Source organism: Parasteatoda tepidariorum, chromosome 10 (assembly GCF_982258835.1).
Source record: "Parasteatoda tepidariorum strain Cologne lab strain chromosome 10, Ptep-v5.0, whole genome shotgun sequence".
In the NCBI taxonomy this organism is placed as follows: Eukaryota; Metazoa; Arthropoda; class Arachnida; order Araneae; family Theridiidae; genus Parasteatoda; species Parasteatoda tepidariorum.
The window spans coordinates 53214763-53231223 of NC_141764.1; the positions used below are offsets into that span (position 1 = coordinate 53214763).

Sequence of the window (16461 nt, forward strand, 5' to 3'; positions counted from 1 at the left end):
CCCACCTAAGCCTTTCTAAGATTTTTATGCCCCCCTATGTAACATATACGTAATTTTTAATATTAAAAAAATTGAATTGTTCGTTTAAGAAACTTAAATGATGTGTTTTAGGAAGAAATCACTAGGAAATAGTTAACGAAACACAGTAAGTAAATTTTCAAAACATATAATGAAAAACTAAAATTCAAATTCTAAATAATTTTAATAAAAATTTTCCTATAATAATTCAATATTTTAATTTAGTGAGATCCTTGTTTTTGATGCTTGTTGCACAGAGATTTTATGCTTGGTTCTGATTTGGTTAGCTTCAGTTTCAAGTCCCCCCCTTTTTTTTATATCCAGACGATTTTTTTTTTACCAGTAAATCATTTACAGCACTAAATCCACATTCAGCCAAATATGAAGATGGAAACAGTAGCAACAGTTTTCTTGCACAGTTGGTTGGATTTGGTTATTTGATTTCTGTTTCCTCACAAACCCATGCCATCACTCCTTTTATATTAAATAAAGTTTTAACTGACTCATCATTTTGCATTTCTGCTAGTTCTTCTTGATACTGCATATTTGATATATCAGACAAATCCACTAACATTGACTGCATCATCCATGTAGGAAAATCAATTTGTTTTAAGTCAGAAAATCTTTCTTTTAAATCGGCCGATAGAATTTTCAGATGATCGACAATAACAAGTAAAGCGGTATCATTTACTTCACATTTTTGGAGCCAATGAAACTGCTCAATGTTTTTGTTGTTAATATATTTCTGACATAACTCAATAAGGGTAATAAAACCCAATATCCTCACTTTTGCATTAACAAGAGTTTTACTTGTTCCTTGAAGTTGCTATTTAATCTATTTAGTTTTTCAAAGATATCGGCTAAATAACTCACAAATGCTTTACAAACGACTATTAACAGATACTTCATTTCAGGTTTGTCACTAAAAAAAAATCACAAAGAGTATCAAACAGTTTCATAAATCTTTTCAAGAAGTTCCCTTTAGAGAGCCATCTTACTTCAGTGTGAAGTAAAAGTCTCATATGGTCTGTTTTTATTCTTCACAAAATAGCTTGAAGAGGCGCTCACATTAGTTTTAATAGCATTAATACACTTTATTACTGAATGTAGTACTTCATTTAGAGCAGGCGAGATGTTTGTAGCTACCAAGTTTTCCCTATGCACAAAAATCATTCCTGGATTCTCATCTTTCATCAGTTTTAAGCAGTCATTTTTCTTGCCCATCATATTAGGAGCACCATCTGCAGCACAAGATGTTATATTTTTCATTGGTATATTATTGACATCTAAGTAGTTTTTTAGCTTATTATATATATCTTTGGAGCAGGTGCTTTCTAATCTTTTACAGAACAACATTTTTTCAGAAAAATGCCCTTTATCAATATATCTTACATAAGTTATCAATACTGCCACACTGTCTATCAAAATTGATTCATCCGTTTGCTCTGAGAATTTTCTAGTTTTCAGCTTTTCAACAAGTTGTTTTTCAATATCTTCACTCATTTCGTCTATTCTTCTGCTAACAGTGTTGTTACTGAGTGGCATAGCTTTTACAACTTTGTAAAGAACCATTTTAAGAAATGCTGATATTGACGATTTTATTAAATTCTTTCCTATAGTATGATTTTTTCCGGGGATCCACGCGGAGCTGCAGTGAGGTTAACTTGATGACGCCAAAAGCCCAGTTGATATTTTATTCTCGTCAAACGAATTTATAATATTTATTGGCCGCAATTATTTAAGAATTTGCTTACTTCTTCCAATTTCGACACCGAAATCTAACATTGCATTTAAATGGCCCGGAGCAAAAGGTTTAAACTCATGTAGAGTCAATTTTCGAATTGCCCCCCTTAATAATCAAATTACACCCCGGTGGGGCGTGGGCCCCACGTTAGGAAACACTGAGTTAACATATATATAAATTAAAGGCTTGCTTAAAATTTTTCTCTGTCTCCACTCCTTTGATAGTTGAATTCGGTCTGGAAAACCAATGAAATTCTCTTAACTAAATTTAGTGATAATTAAAATAAAATTATAATTTCGCACATTTAAACAATGTATTTTAACTGTATTTCTTTATAATACAGGTTCTGTATTGCTGTTTGTGCAGTCTTGTACTGGCCCTGGACCTGTGAATATACACATCTCAAAAAGTGGAACTCCGAAACAAGAAATCCTTTCAACCACAGTGATGGATGTGAAAACTTTAGAAATACCACGCCAGATGGCAGCACTAATGAATTCATCGACATCAATCAGTCTTTCCATTCGATCCACAACGATGCACTCCCGAAAAGTTCGTTTATGGATCAGTGGCAAAAAGCATGCATTTCCTTTCCCCGTTCTACCCCAAGATAAAAGTGTTCGCGTGTTTGAAACCTTAACAACATGTAATTCAATCACAATCGGTTGGAAAACATCTCCAGATGAGCGAGTTAAATACTGCATTTATAGACAAGCTGCATATGATGAACTCATGGAACGTACACTTGCAGAACCACAAAATTTCTGTGAACCTCAGCTAGAGGGCAGCACCTTCAGAAAAACTGTTCTCTGCCGTCGCTATCACAGATTTAGCAAACGACGTTTTAATAATCTCATTATGCAAAAAATAAAAGGGTTACATCCTGGAATGACATATCTTTTTGAAGTGCAAGTAACCAAAGTAAAAGGCAAAATGTTGCCATATGAACAAGTATGGGCCACGACATTAGATAGTTGTTCGAACAATAAGAGTTGATGCTTCATTTGTTGATGTTCCCAGAGGGAAAGTGAATATGAAATAGTGGCGCCATCTATTAGCTTATATGATCGTGGTAAATACATTAAACGAACTAATATTAAATATCAGTCATTAAATTATGAATTCTCGTAAACATGTTAGTAATGTATAGTATTTTAAATCACCGAGTTTTCAATGCTCGTGATTATGAGGTGCCAATTTGTAATTATAACGATGCTATGTATTTCTACTTCATTAGACTATTTATGGAGAAAAAAATACATGAATGAACATATCTAAACTATATATACTATGTGAATGAAACTTATTTTGTACATATGGTTTTTATCGTGAGCTTACAGGTTAGAGAATTCATGTGACTGCAACCTTCAGTATTTTCTATTTATAAAATCGATGTCTATTAGATAAACTTTTTTAGCAATTTAGAATCATGTCATTCGAATGTTCATTTAGTTGTGCAATATAGATAATTATTTATGTATTTTTTATATAAAGTTTAAGAATTGAAATTAGTCAACATTGAGTGAGTCATCCTATATTAACATTGTAGATAATGTATTATAGAATATTAAGTATAATTAATTAAGAAATTTCAATTATTGTGCCTATGAATTTTAATTTCTTTAAAAATTATTATTACATACTTGATCAAAATATTTTTAACATCTATGCAGTTTTTTTTCTCCCTAATTTTTAATTTAAAATAGAAAATAAATACAAGGTGCATGGTGCATTTGAAAAGTTCTGTACATTATCCCATAGTCGAATTACTGGTTTTATTAGAACTTTATATTCACCCAGAGGCAGTGAGAGAGATGGCTTCTAACACCCCCTTGTGTCTAAATAATTACAGCTGAGCAAGCATCATTGCACTAAAACTAATTTAACACAGCCAGTGGGAGAAAGCTTGTCATGGTATATCGGAACAATGTATGGTCACCAAGTTTTACTTCAAATTAGGCAGAATGGCGATGGAAAGACATGAAAATGATATTGAAAGTATACAAATTGGAATCAAAGAGTAAAATCGTTTTTTCTTTCTAATGAATGACCTTAACACTTTAGAGGTGGAAAAGAAGATGACATCGTTTTTTTTACAAGGTGCTTCTAGCAATACCAAAAAAGAAAAGAAAAATTATTCTTAACAGTTTTCAGTAGTTATAAAATTAATGTCTAATTGTATATTATAATTAATGTATTACTTTAAATGGTAGAGATATTTTGTTTAAAATTTCTTTTAGCTTTATTTTATAAAACCATTCGAAGAATAATTTGAACACTCTTTGCATTGTCTTGTTGCCACAAAAACTCTTCCAGACACCTAACTCACGTGCTAGCATTTACTGTGGTTAAAGATAAATCACTTGGAATAGAGGTATGGGTCTAGCCATTTTACATTGGTGGGAAATACACGTTTTTTGAAACATTATTAAATTATAGGTATGGACTTTACTTTTCCATAACAATGGACAACTTTTGACTTTCAGTTAAAAGAAGTTCTCATGATAGCAGAACAATACCTTTTAAATTTTGATTACTTATGTATTTGCATTAGTATTCTTCTGACTTTATGGCATTTGATAAAAAACGCTGTTCTTGTGGGAGATTGAACACTCAAATTAAATTTTAAACCATTTTAATGTCACATTGAATACTGCTTCTCAAATGCAGGAAATTTAAGTTTAAATAATTGTTATTAAAATTAAATTTCTGTGATAAGAAACTTACAGAACAATTCATTTAGGAAATTGCTTTCAGTATTTTGATAAAAATCCACCATATTATGTAAAGGCATTCGAAATATACTGTAATTCCCTTTGATACATAGTTGTAATAAATTGTAATATATGTTGCTGTAATTAATTTTGTGATAAAATAAAGTTGTTTTTAGTCATTTTATAGTTTTATTAATGCATTTCTTTATAAATATGCTATAGTTTGAAACAATGGATATAATAAGTCATTAGATACTACTTATAATTTTGTTGTATTTTGGATTTTTTTCTAGTATTTTGCTTAAAATTCAAGCCGAACTTTTAGAAATGTATCCTTACATATTACTAGAATAAATAACTTACACCCAAAAATTTGTGAAAGTATTTCTCTTGTAATTTAAATTACTCCAGAAACATTAATAATGTTTGGTAATCATTTTCAGTCGTATTTACCAAAACTTCTAAAAGACATGGTAAACATTTCACATTAAGTATTGTCTGCCAATCTAAAAAACTCCCTCTCTCATTACCTGGGGCACTGTCAGTTACTATGGTTACGGGATTGAACTATTTCAGGTAGGGGTATGGAGTAAATACATTGGACAAATTTTGAAAGAAATCAGCAAGGAAGATATCAAATGCTCTGCTTTCTAAAATGCGGTTTTTTTTTGTTTTTTTTTTTTCATTTCCATAGTAACAAGCGACTCCTGACTTTGTGGTGGGTGGAGTTTCATTAGACTACAGACCGATCATTGCTTCTTACATCGCAATTTTAATCTTAGTAAAATTTGATACGTATGTACTTAAGTCAAGACCTGCAAAACTCCTACAATGTTTCTGATTGAAAATTTAAAAACTGCAGAAGTATGGAATGTCTAATTAAGCAACAGCGATGAAAGAATCAGAATATGATAAGAAAAAAAATCAGAATGAATTTTGGGTAAACTGAGATTTGGAGCACATAAGACACGAATGTTATAAAAATTTTAGATTTTTCCATGAATTATTTTTGGTACTATTATAACTTAAATAAAAAAATCGTACTGAAAAGTTTGCTCACTTTTAAGACTTCATCCTAACTTTTCAAATAAATCTTCTCTTTTTATTTATTTATTTCTTGGAAGAAAAAAAAGCAAATGAATCAACAAGGTGGCACATTTTCAAGACAATATTATATATTTTTTTCACCTTTCTTTTAACAGGATGAGTAGCGATTTTAAAAAGTGCTTAAAGGTACTTATTTTTGATTTACGTTTCTTAAAAGCCCTTAAAGGTGCTTTTTTAATTCGGGGTTTGTAAAAAGTGCTTAATTTTCGATCTTTTAAAAAGAGATTTTTTTCTTTGCCGTGTCGATTAGCGGTTTAAATTACAAAAAAAATGCATGATTTGTACAATTTTCTCTGCAATATTTATCAGAAATTACTTATTTTATTATGATTACATAAAGTTTTTGGATTTTATTGATTTTATGTTCATACATTAAGAACTTTAAACGATAGAAGTAAAATAATTTTTATTACTGCACAGATTCTAATACTGCACAGATTTTATTACTGCACAGATTATGATTATTATTTTTTTCTTTTTTGGAAAGGGATTAAAATATTTTTCGAGTGCTTAAAAAGTACTTAAAAGGTGCTTATTTTTTGTTGAAATACCTGGCTACGCACCCAGTTTAATGAAGAAAAAGGTGCAGAATTTGTCTTCCATTATTTATTAAAACAACTCTTGTCGAGAATATTTTGGTACAAAATTTATGTAATGGTATAAAATAAAATACATTTCATAAATATTTTACAATATATATATGAAATATATTTTGAGAAAATAACATTAATCAGGGGTTAAACTTTTCCTTCTCGCTATCGTCAAAGTTTCGTCCTCTATTTCTCGTTCCCGTGATATTTCCGGGTTGGAGTAAAGCGCTAAAAAGCTTAAAACAATTTGTTTATGCCTGTTATCATGTTTTTTTTCGTTCATCAGATAGCACAGACTATTTGTAATGCGTCTAGTAGAGATACATCAAATATGAATCTTTGTGAATAACCCAAAAATTATAAATAAATACATACACTTAATTTTATATATTTTTCGTGAATATTCATTTCTCTTTCACTTGTTTTATTAAAACTTGCTCCTTGTAACCTTAAAGGTTTTTTTTCTTCTTTTCAACTAAGAAAAAGTTTAAAGCTCTAATGAAATCCATAAAGCAATTGTACTATTTTATAGAATAGTTATCGAAAAAAATATTTATAATTTGAAGACGTAAAATTTTTTTATTTTAAAATGTATAAAATGAATTTTTGAAATATCCTCTCTATAACGTTAATATTTTAGTTAAAATATAAACTATTCAAATGATGTTTATAGAAATTCGAAGCTTGTGAACTGTATGGCTGCATTTCACAAAGTGTTACTTATAAAATATAGTTGTGCTGTACAAATGTATGTTCCAAGGTGCGAATTAAGGTTATTACTATATAAACATTCCATTAACTTCAATTTTTTTTTAAAGTTTTGATCCTGAATTATAGATTCGACTTCTTCTAGGAACAATTAAAAGGTCATATTAAAGAAATAAGGCCCTATTTCAGTGTGTGACCCTCTTTGAAAACGAGAAAAAAAAGTTTTGTGGTAAAATTTTGTAATTATTTCTAATCTGTTTTTTGCTAGTCTCAAATTTTAATCACAGTGTAATTTAAAATTGGAAAATAGGCTGTTACTATTTATTTCAGGATATTGATCTAAATCTGACGTAAATAAACTAATTTTATAAAACAATTTACGTTGAAAAAATATATGCTCAGAAAAAAGTTATATACATTAAAAAAAATCGAGAAAAAATGTATAAAATTTATTCGTAATTTATTTCTCTTTTACAACATTAAAATTCCGTTGAAAATAAAAGTTTTGTTGGCGCGCATGCGCGTCAGCTCCCTAACCGGCAGAAGAATTCGTAACTTCCATAATGATAGACGGCTCACATGTAGCTCCGTCTATTAAAAAATATAACTTCTGAAATCGTATTTAGCGATAATTTAAATAAATAAAAATAAATCATCTCTTTTTTAAAAGAGTGGTCCGTCCTTATAATTTTCTCTTCATCTGGCTCCTTCGAGCTTCGGAGTTTGAATCAGAACAATGGCTAAGCCTATCGACATCGTAAATAGATCACGAACTTCATTTAAAGGCAAAATTACCCGTCTAGAAAACTTTCTACAAATTGATGACCTACGTGATATCACGGAGTTAAATGTTAAACTTAGAAGTGTAGAAGTCTTAAAAAAAAAAGTGAGGCATTACGACAAGAATACTACAACTTGGGCATCCAACCTGGTGATATTGACTCCATCGATAATGATTTGAATCAGTGTGATGAACGTTTGGATAATTTAAAGGTAGGAATTTTAAAATTAATAAATTCTAATAAACTATCGAACTCTGATTCTAATAACGAGATAGAGAATAATCATAAACTAAATGATAACTTAGAAACTGTATTAAAAATACCTCCTGTAAATCTTCCTATATTTACTGGAAAATATGAACATTTTTCTAGTTTTAAAAATCAATTTGATGATTTAATTTCTTCAAGCAGTCAACTCAGTGAAACACAGAAACTATATTATTTAAATTCTTGTCTTGCTAATGAAGTGAAAGAATTTGCTTCTACCTTTGATACATTTACTTCTTTATATGAAGCATTAAGTTCAAGACATGACAATAAAAGATTAGTCGTAGATATACACATTCAATCCATTCTGAATTTTAAGAAAATAGAAAAAGAAAATGCTGTAGAAATTCGTGCCGTGATTGATTGTTTAAATAAAGATTTAAGAGCTCTAAAGGTGTTGAAATAAAATCAAGATCCTCTATTTGATATATTTTTACAATCTATAATGTTAAGGCCGGGATAGCCTGGTCGGTAGGGTGCTGGGCCCAAGAGGTCGTGGGTTCGACCCTCGCCGGCCGAAGACTCCCCGTGTAGTAAATGGTGACTGATGCACGTTAAATCTGTCGAGTCTCAAAGTCCTCCATGTTCCCACAACAAATCAATACCTCTGGGGGTACTGATCCAGGAGTTTCCTTGTCTTCTGGATTGGTTCAAAATTATAAGGCTACGGAGTTGAACGTAAGTAGTCGTAAACCCATGAAATTGGGTCGGCTGTTCAACGAAGGTTATAAAATAAAATAAAATCTATAATGTTAAAAAAACTCGATAAAGAATCTCGTAAAAGCTTTGAATTGTTTAAAAAAAAAATTCCCTCTTTCAATGAGTTCATAACCTTTTTAGAGCAACGAGAAACTGACCTGTAGTAGATAGAAACTGTTCTTACGAAACATTAATAAAAAAGCACCAAATGTTTCCCTCTAAACCAGGGGTTTCACACTTACATGAGGCCGGGGGCCACAATTAAAAACACATATCAAATGGCGGGCCACAACTTTATCAAAATTTTATGTAGGACTCTTTTATGTTTGAAGGAACATTAAATATTACTGTCAGATTTTTACCAAGTTGTACAAAACAAAAGTATTGAATTACAGATTAAAATAAGGAGTAGATTTTTAAAAATATTTAATTGCATATTAAAAAATTCGGGCTGAAAATAACTTTAATGTGCACTCATGTATTAAACAGTTAATGTGCGACAGATATCTAATTGTTAAGATATAAAACTTTAAAAAGGTTGGTATTAAAACTTACATAGTAGCACACAAAATGTCCAATGACAAAATTGAGGTTTGTCTGCTAGAATCACCAGAAAATAGATATTTACATTTTAAATTTAAAATTTACAAATGTGTGTGTAAATATTTTTGTCCAAAATGAGTGATTTCAAAAAGTTAAATCGGAGAATTTCTTCGAGAAAATTTCTGATACACACATGCTGAATTATATTCACAAAATACAGAAAAATGAAATAAAAAAGAGCAATATACACGATTGTTTTTGTATTTGAATAAATATTTTCTTGGATGCAAAGCCAGAAAAATAATTTTTTTTTTGCACCTTTGGTATGATAAATTTCACAGAAACGAAGAAATTAGGTTTTTATTAACGAGAAAAGTATTTTATACCCATATATATTTTTTTACGAAAACTGTCTGCAAAAAAATGACAACTAATATATTTTAGTTTGCGGGCCTCAAAAAAAGGCTTCGCGGGCCGGATGCGGCCCCCCGACCGCCAGTTGGAAACCACTGCCCTAAACCTAAAGCCCTTAAACCTGTCTGAAAACGATAACAAAAATAAAAATAAGAATTGCTTTCGTTGTAAACAAGGTATGCACCCCATTTTACGCTGCACATTATTTTTAAATCTTGACATTGATGAAAGAATAAAGATAATTCGTGCTAATAAATTGTGCGAACTATGTCTGAAAAAAAATCATACAAAAGCCCAATGTATTTCCCCCATATCATTGTCCTTGCTCTTTAAAACATTCAAAGCTAATTTGCGCAAAATTAAATTCGAAAGAAACTGAAGCAAATATCTCTTCTTCGAATTCTATGAATATTAATCATTTGTGGTCTCAAAGTGAAGTTGATCAGGAGCCACTTCCTTCTTCTTCTACTAGTAATCCAAATCCCAATGCTTCGGTTTTAAGCGTAGCCACTAATAAACAAAACAAAAAATACGTTGTTGTTGTTGTTGTTGTTGTTGTTGCTTATCCTCTAATTGTCTGACGAGGTCAGACAAGATCCAGTAAGTTGTTGACCCTCAAAAAGTCGATTACAAGAAGTGGAGAAGCATATAAGTCCTCCTTGGAAAGGCCCAAGCAGTCGAGGATATGTTCTGCTGAGGCCTGCGGGGCTTCACATTTAGAGCAGACTGCATAAGTCTTTTTTCCTTTAAAGTGCGAGAGACTGCTCGTGTGTCCGCTTGCCAGTCTGGAAATAGCTGTTTGAGATGCTCTATCACCTACATGAACAAGTGAAGAGCCCGGTTCCTTGGCCGCATACCAATGATGAGAGGGAGGGATCCTCCACTTTTTTGATAAATGGCTTTTGATTTTGGATTGATACTCAGAAAAGGTAAGGGCTGAGGACGAAGATGTTAAATGACTACAGCCCTCCTTGGCCAAGCGATCCGCTTGCTCATTTCCAAAGATGTCAACGTGGGATGGTATCCACTGAAGATGAACGTCGTGGTGCTTTGAAATAAGTTGAAGTTTAAGAAGGATGGAGATGCTTGTTTTGTCTCCAACTTTAGTCCAGTTGTGTAGGTGTTGAAGGGAGCTGCGACTGTCCGACAGGATCCAAAGATCTCCAAAGTCACTCTCGTTGATTATAGCATCGATGCCCTGTTCAATTGCAAAAATACGTTTTACTCTCAACTGCTGAAATATTTATTATATGTGCAGATGGTAGGAGAATAAAAATAAAAGCGATCCTTGACTCAGATTCCAATATATGCGTATTAAAGAAAAATATGAGCTATTTATTAGGGATTAAAAAAGAGAAAATAAAAACACCGATTTCAGGTTTAAACGGATCGATCCTAACAATAATTGGAAATTAACTACCGACCACTTGGATCAGTCTGCGTAGGGACCGAGGGCGTGCGGTATTGGTCCTCGTAAATCTGTTCTACCGTAAAGTGCTCGACTTCGCGTGCAGGTCGTTGGGCTACCGAAGCGGGGGTGCCATCCCCTTTGCAGTGAATCAAAATTAAGATGGCGTGTCTTCGGATCATCCTCAGGGATGTTTCCCAGACCGTCGCCAATAGCCCATTGTGCCCCAATAGCCCAACTCGTAAATGATCAAATCAAATTAACTACACCCATTTCGAATGAAGATTTTAGTTTTAATGAATTAATTGAATTTTACGTGGTTGATAATATTACGGGGCTCACACCGCCCACTACTTTAGACATTTCGCAAATAGAGATTCCTCATTTTTTGAAATTAGCCGATGAATCATTTTATGAAGCTACTGAAGTGCACGCGTTAATAAGTTCTGATATTTTATTTCAAGGTTTTTAAACAAAATACGTATAAGATAAATGATGATCTGTTTTTTAAAGAGTCGTCTTTGGGGGGAATAGCTTGCGGTAAATTTAAAGAAATCCAAATTACTCAAGAAAGATATTGTTTTCTAACTAAAAATGATTCGCTACAAGAAACACTAAAACTGTTTTTTGATCTGGAAGGGCTTGGGATTAAAGACGATCCAGTTTTACAAGAGAAAGATTAGGCCATGAAACTATGGAATTCAAAGACGGACGTTACATAGTACAACTTCCATTTGGAAAGGAGTATAATGAACTTGCTGATAATTATTTTTTAGGGAAGCTTATGGAAAAGATTTAAGTATGACTAGGATCTCTATGATAGATACCGTGAAATTATACAGGTTTATTATAGGGAATTATTCAGGTCAAGGGATTATAGAAATAGTTAAACCTGATAGTATACAGGATAAATGTGAAAGACCTATATTTTATTTACCCCATATGGCCGTTAAAAAAGAAAGTTTAACAACATCGTTAAGAATTGTGTTTGACGCTGCGGCACACGAGGTCAATGAACTCTCTCTCTCAATGACTGTTTGTGACCAGGGCCCAATTTAAACCCCAATCTTTTAGATGTACTTATTGAATTTAGACTCAATCGAACAGCTTTCTGTTCTCGTGTGAAGCAGGCTTTCCTTCAAATAGGTCTTGCTGAGGTACATAAAGACGCAGTAAGATTCTTTTGGAGCAATGATGAACCAAGAGTTTCCTAAGATCCCAAAATAATTATCTTCCATTTTAATAGAGTGAACTTTGGAGTCAACTCAAGTCCATTTCTACTTGCTGCTACTATCAAGCACCATATCAAAAAATATGAAAATGATCTTCCTGTTATCGTTCAACTTCTAGATAGAAATCTTTATGTGGATGATTTTATTTCCGGTAGCAATGATTTTGATGAAGCATTAGAAATATCTAAAGATGCAAATAAAATAATAGAAGCTGCTGGAATGGTTCTAAGGAAGTGGATTACTAATAACGCTGATTTGATGGAGCAGTGGAAGAATGAGGGACTAGATACTCATCCGGCAAACGCTAGTGTTAGTCTGGGCTCCAATCAGACTAAAGTGTTGGGACTTTTATGGAATATCAGTGAAGATTATTTTTCTGTAGATACTAGAAGTCTCCTAAAATTCGTCTCCTCAAGCAAAAGTACAAAACGTTCGATACTCCAGGCTATAGGGAAGATATTTGACCCTTTAGGGTTAATTTCATACTTCACCGTACGAATGAAATTTTTGATCCCAGAACTATGGAGTGAAAAAATTCCTTGGGATGAATGCTTGCCACCAAAATTAGAGAAAGAGTGGATAAAATGGTGTTGTGAAGAGATACCCTTTTTGGAAAATCTTAAGATACCTAGATACCTAAGTTCTTAATTCTATATCCAAGGAGGATATCGTCGAGATTCATAGTTTTTGTGACACCAGTAAGAACGCATACGGTGCTACAGTATATTTGAAAGTTTACACACCAAATGAACCGATCGTTAGACTTTTGACTTCTAAAAGCCGAGTAGCTCCTTTGAATAGTGTGACTCTGCCTAGATTGGAATTGCTGGGAGCTCTAGTTGCAGCTCGCTTGACATCCAAAGAGAAGAAGATTGTGAATCTGAAAAGGTCTTCAATTGCATATCATTGGGCTGACTCTAAAATTGCACTCTACTGGATAAAGAGAAAGACAACTCGTTGGAAACAATTCGTTGCTAATCGGGTTAAAGAAATAGTCACTTTGACAGATCCAAACTCCTGGCACCATTGTGCAGGTACAGATAATCCTGCAGATATTCTCTCTCGTGGAATTAGTGCTGAATGTTTGGTTGATAGTTCCAGGTGGTGGACAGGTGCCGAATTTTTGATGGAATCTGATTTTCGAGAACTTTAGAACAATCATTTTCTGATATAGAATCCCTCGCAGAAGGCGAAAAAGAAACAATACTCCGAGAAGCAAAAACTGTTTCCTCAACCGAGAGTACGGAACAGACTGTTTTGCTAACTGATGATTCACAGACCCTGATTGATAAACTTTTAGAACTCTCAAATAATTATTCTAAAATTAAGCATATTTTGTGTTATATTTGCAGATTTCTTTATAATTGTAAACATAAGGATAAGAAAATGGGACAGTTGACGAGGTAAAGTATTCTGAAAGTATCCTGATTAAGCATTCTCAGAAGACACTGAACAGAATAAGAACAACTTCCGATTCGATGATTGCCACTCTGAAACGATTTACGAGTAAACGCAGAAAATGCTCCAAAATCTATACCGATAATGCCACTAATTTTGTTGGGGCTAATTCTCAATTAAAAAAGTTTTATGGATTAATTAATTTTCCATATCAGAGTTAGGCTAATTATTTTAACTCTGAAGGCATAGAATGGAATTTTATCCCACCAAAATCACCCCATTTTGGTGGTCTTTGGAAGGTGGGTGTAAAATCTGTAAAACATCATCTTAAAAGAGCAGTTGGAAAATTTCATTTCACTTATGAAGAGATGGAAACAATAGTTATTCAAATCGAAAGAATTCTGAATAGTCGCCCCCTTTGCCCCTTAAGCGGTGATAATGACAGTTTTGATGTTTTAACACCAGGTCAATTCCTAATAGGGAGGCCTATAACATTAATTTCGAACCAAATTCAACTGATCTAAATGATAATCGTCTAAGTCAGTGGCAGAAAACTACAAGAGTTGTACAACTTATATGGGAAAAATGTAAATCAGATTACTTAAATACATTACAAGCTAGATTAAAAAGAATGGTAACAAAATACGATTTAAAGATAGAACAGATGGTACTTGTAAAAGAAGATTTCTTACCTTTAAATACCTGGATTTTAGGCCGAATAATTTATGTTTATCATGGTTCGGATAATAAACTGCGTGTAGTAAAAATTCGCACAAAAGCTGGAATATTTAAAAGAGCTGCTACTAAAATAGCTGTCTTGCCAATTGATACATAACAAAAAGACTGTATTTTCATTATGTTTTACATTCTGTTTCCTACATTTTATAATGTTTATGATTCATATATTGTCAAGTTATGTAATATTTGTATTTATTTTTACATTTTATATGTTAAGTTCTTGCATGTAAACATTGCAAGGCCGGGCGGGATGTTGGCGCGCATGCGCGTTAGTGCCCCAAAGGGCAGAAGAATTTGTAACTTCCATAACAGACGGCTCACATGTAGCTCCGTCTAATAAGAAGTATAACTTCTGAAATCGCATTTAGCGATAATTTAAATAAATAAAAATAAATCATCTCTTTTTTTAAAAGAGTGGTCCATCCTTATAATTTTGTCTTCAAGTTTCGCTTACCATTATTAGAGCATATTGAAAGTGAAATACAATATTGAATTATTTTGTAGAATGACTATTGTAGAAAATATTTCAACGCAAAAATCATAGGCTTTGTATTCTAATTTTCCGAATTTAATTTCTAAAATGTCAAATTTACGTTAAAATTCAAAAGCACCTTTTCATCTAAAACTATTCGTCTGCTATTTCAAAAAACAATTATAGCTCAAAACAAAAGTGAATGATAACTTTGAAACATTTAAATTCAAAAACTACATAAATATCTGAATGGTACGTTTAACGACCTGAAAATCTGAAGCACATTTTCACCCAAGATTCCAGCTCCATTTTTAGAAATAACTGAAACTTTTGTGAAACAATTGCGCAAAATGACACTTTAAGAAAATATTTATGTCCTGAAAATATAAATTTTGAGGTGCAAAATAATGTCATTAACTCAAAATTTTACCCTTTATTCTTCAAAATTTAGTCACATTTATATCTTGTAGAAATAATTATTAATAAAGATTCGATTGTTATTTCCACAAATAATACTCGAAGCTATAGAAATATATAAAATAAAATACAGCCATAGAAAGAAAGAAATGTGTTACAGAAAAACACTTAAAAAAGAATATTTTTGTTTGAAATATATATGCTCTATAGAACAAATTTCTGAAATTATTTTCAAATTGTCCCTAATATTTTACTAATAACCGTAATTCCTTAATAACCATATTTTAAAAACTGGAACTAAAATTTTTTTCAAAAGAGATAGAACTCTCTGTAAGCAAAGTTGATTTTTTTTTTTTTTTTTTTTTTTTTTTTTTTTTGCATAAATGACTGCTGAATTTCAAGACGTGACAAATTGACTACCGATACTTGTGACAGAAATGTTAACTTTTCTACTTAATTGTTTAACTTTGAAGCAGATTAAAAATTTGAGTCACGAACAAATGTAGCTTTAAATCTAAATACTAGTGTCATGCTAAGTAAAATAGCGTCACCCTCTTTTTATTTTTGTCTCAATGGCCTATTAGTTATATCCTCTAGACAAAAATTAGACTATAATTTGAAGCAAAACAATTAATTATTTAATTTTGCAAAGTTTTTTTTTTTTTTAAAAATTAATAAATGAACTGATTTTATTGTTTAATTTTGTACTTTTTCGTGTATTCCGTATACAAGAGTACCCTTTTAAGAATATTTTGGGCTTTTTTTCTTCTGCTAATCTACAGTTCGCAAAATAAGAAAATGAATAACTTTCTTATTTTGTGCACTGTACATCAGCTTTGTATATCAGCCCTGAATAACTCTTTATCTGATGATCGAATTCTCACGTAATAGGATTTAATCTTAATGAACATTAAGAGGTTCAAACTTACGACCGCTTTCTTACCTGAACTATGGAAACCATACATATATTCCAGGTTTCCATCCATATTTTACATTTTTTGAGAATCAAGAATCCAATTCCGTCGAATAACGGTATGTTTATTTAGAGAAAGTGCCTAACCTCACAGCTTAAAATATAGTGTGTAATGATTGCTTATCACATTTAAGACTAGGTCTTACAAAAAAGATTGGGTGCAAATGTGTGAAAATTTTATAATTTAGATCATAAGTTATTCAGGGCGTTCACTTTTTTTTATTTTATTTATTCAGG

At 31.8% G+C, this 16461-nt stretch overlaps 1 protein-coding gene across 1 annotated transcript in view; it reads left to right on the forward strand.

The window, feature by feature from the left end:
- Positions 1 to 4655, forward strand: part of nord (neuron derived neurotrophic factor nord) — a 73991-nt gene extending 69336 nt beyond the window's left edge. Inside the window, exon 6 of the mRNA XM_016068187.5 lies at positions 2106 to 4655. Coding sequence (XP_015923673.2) covers positions 2106 to 2758 — 653 coding nt within the window. The 3' untranslated portion in view covers positions 2759 to 4655. The remainder of the gene's footprint in view (positions 1 to 2105) is intronic.
- The last annotated feature ends 11806 nt before the right edge of the window (positions 4656 to 16461 follow it).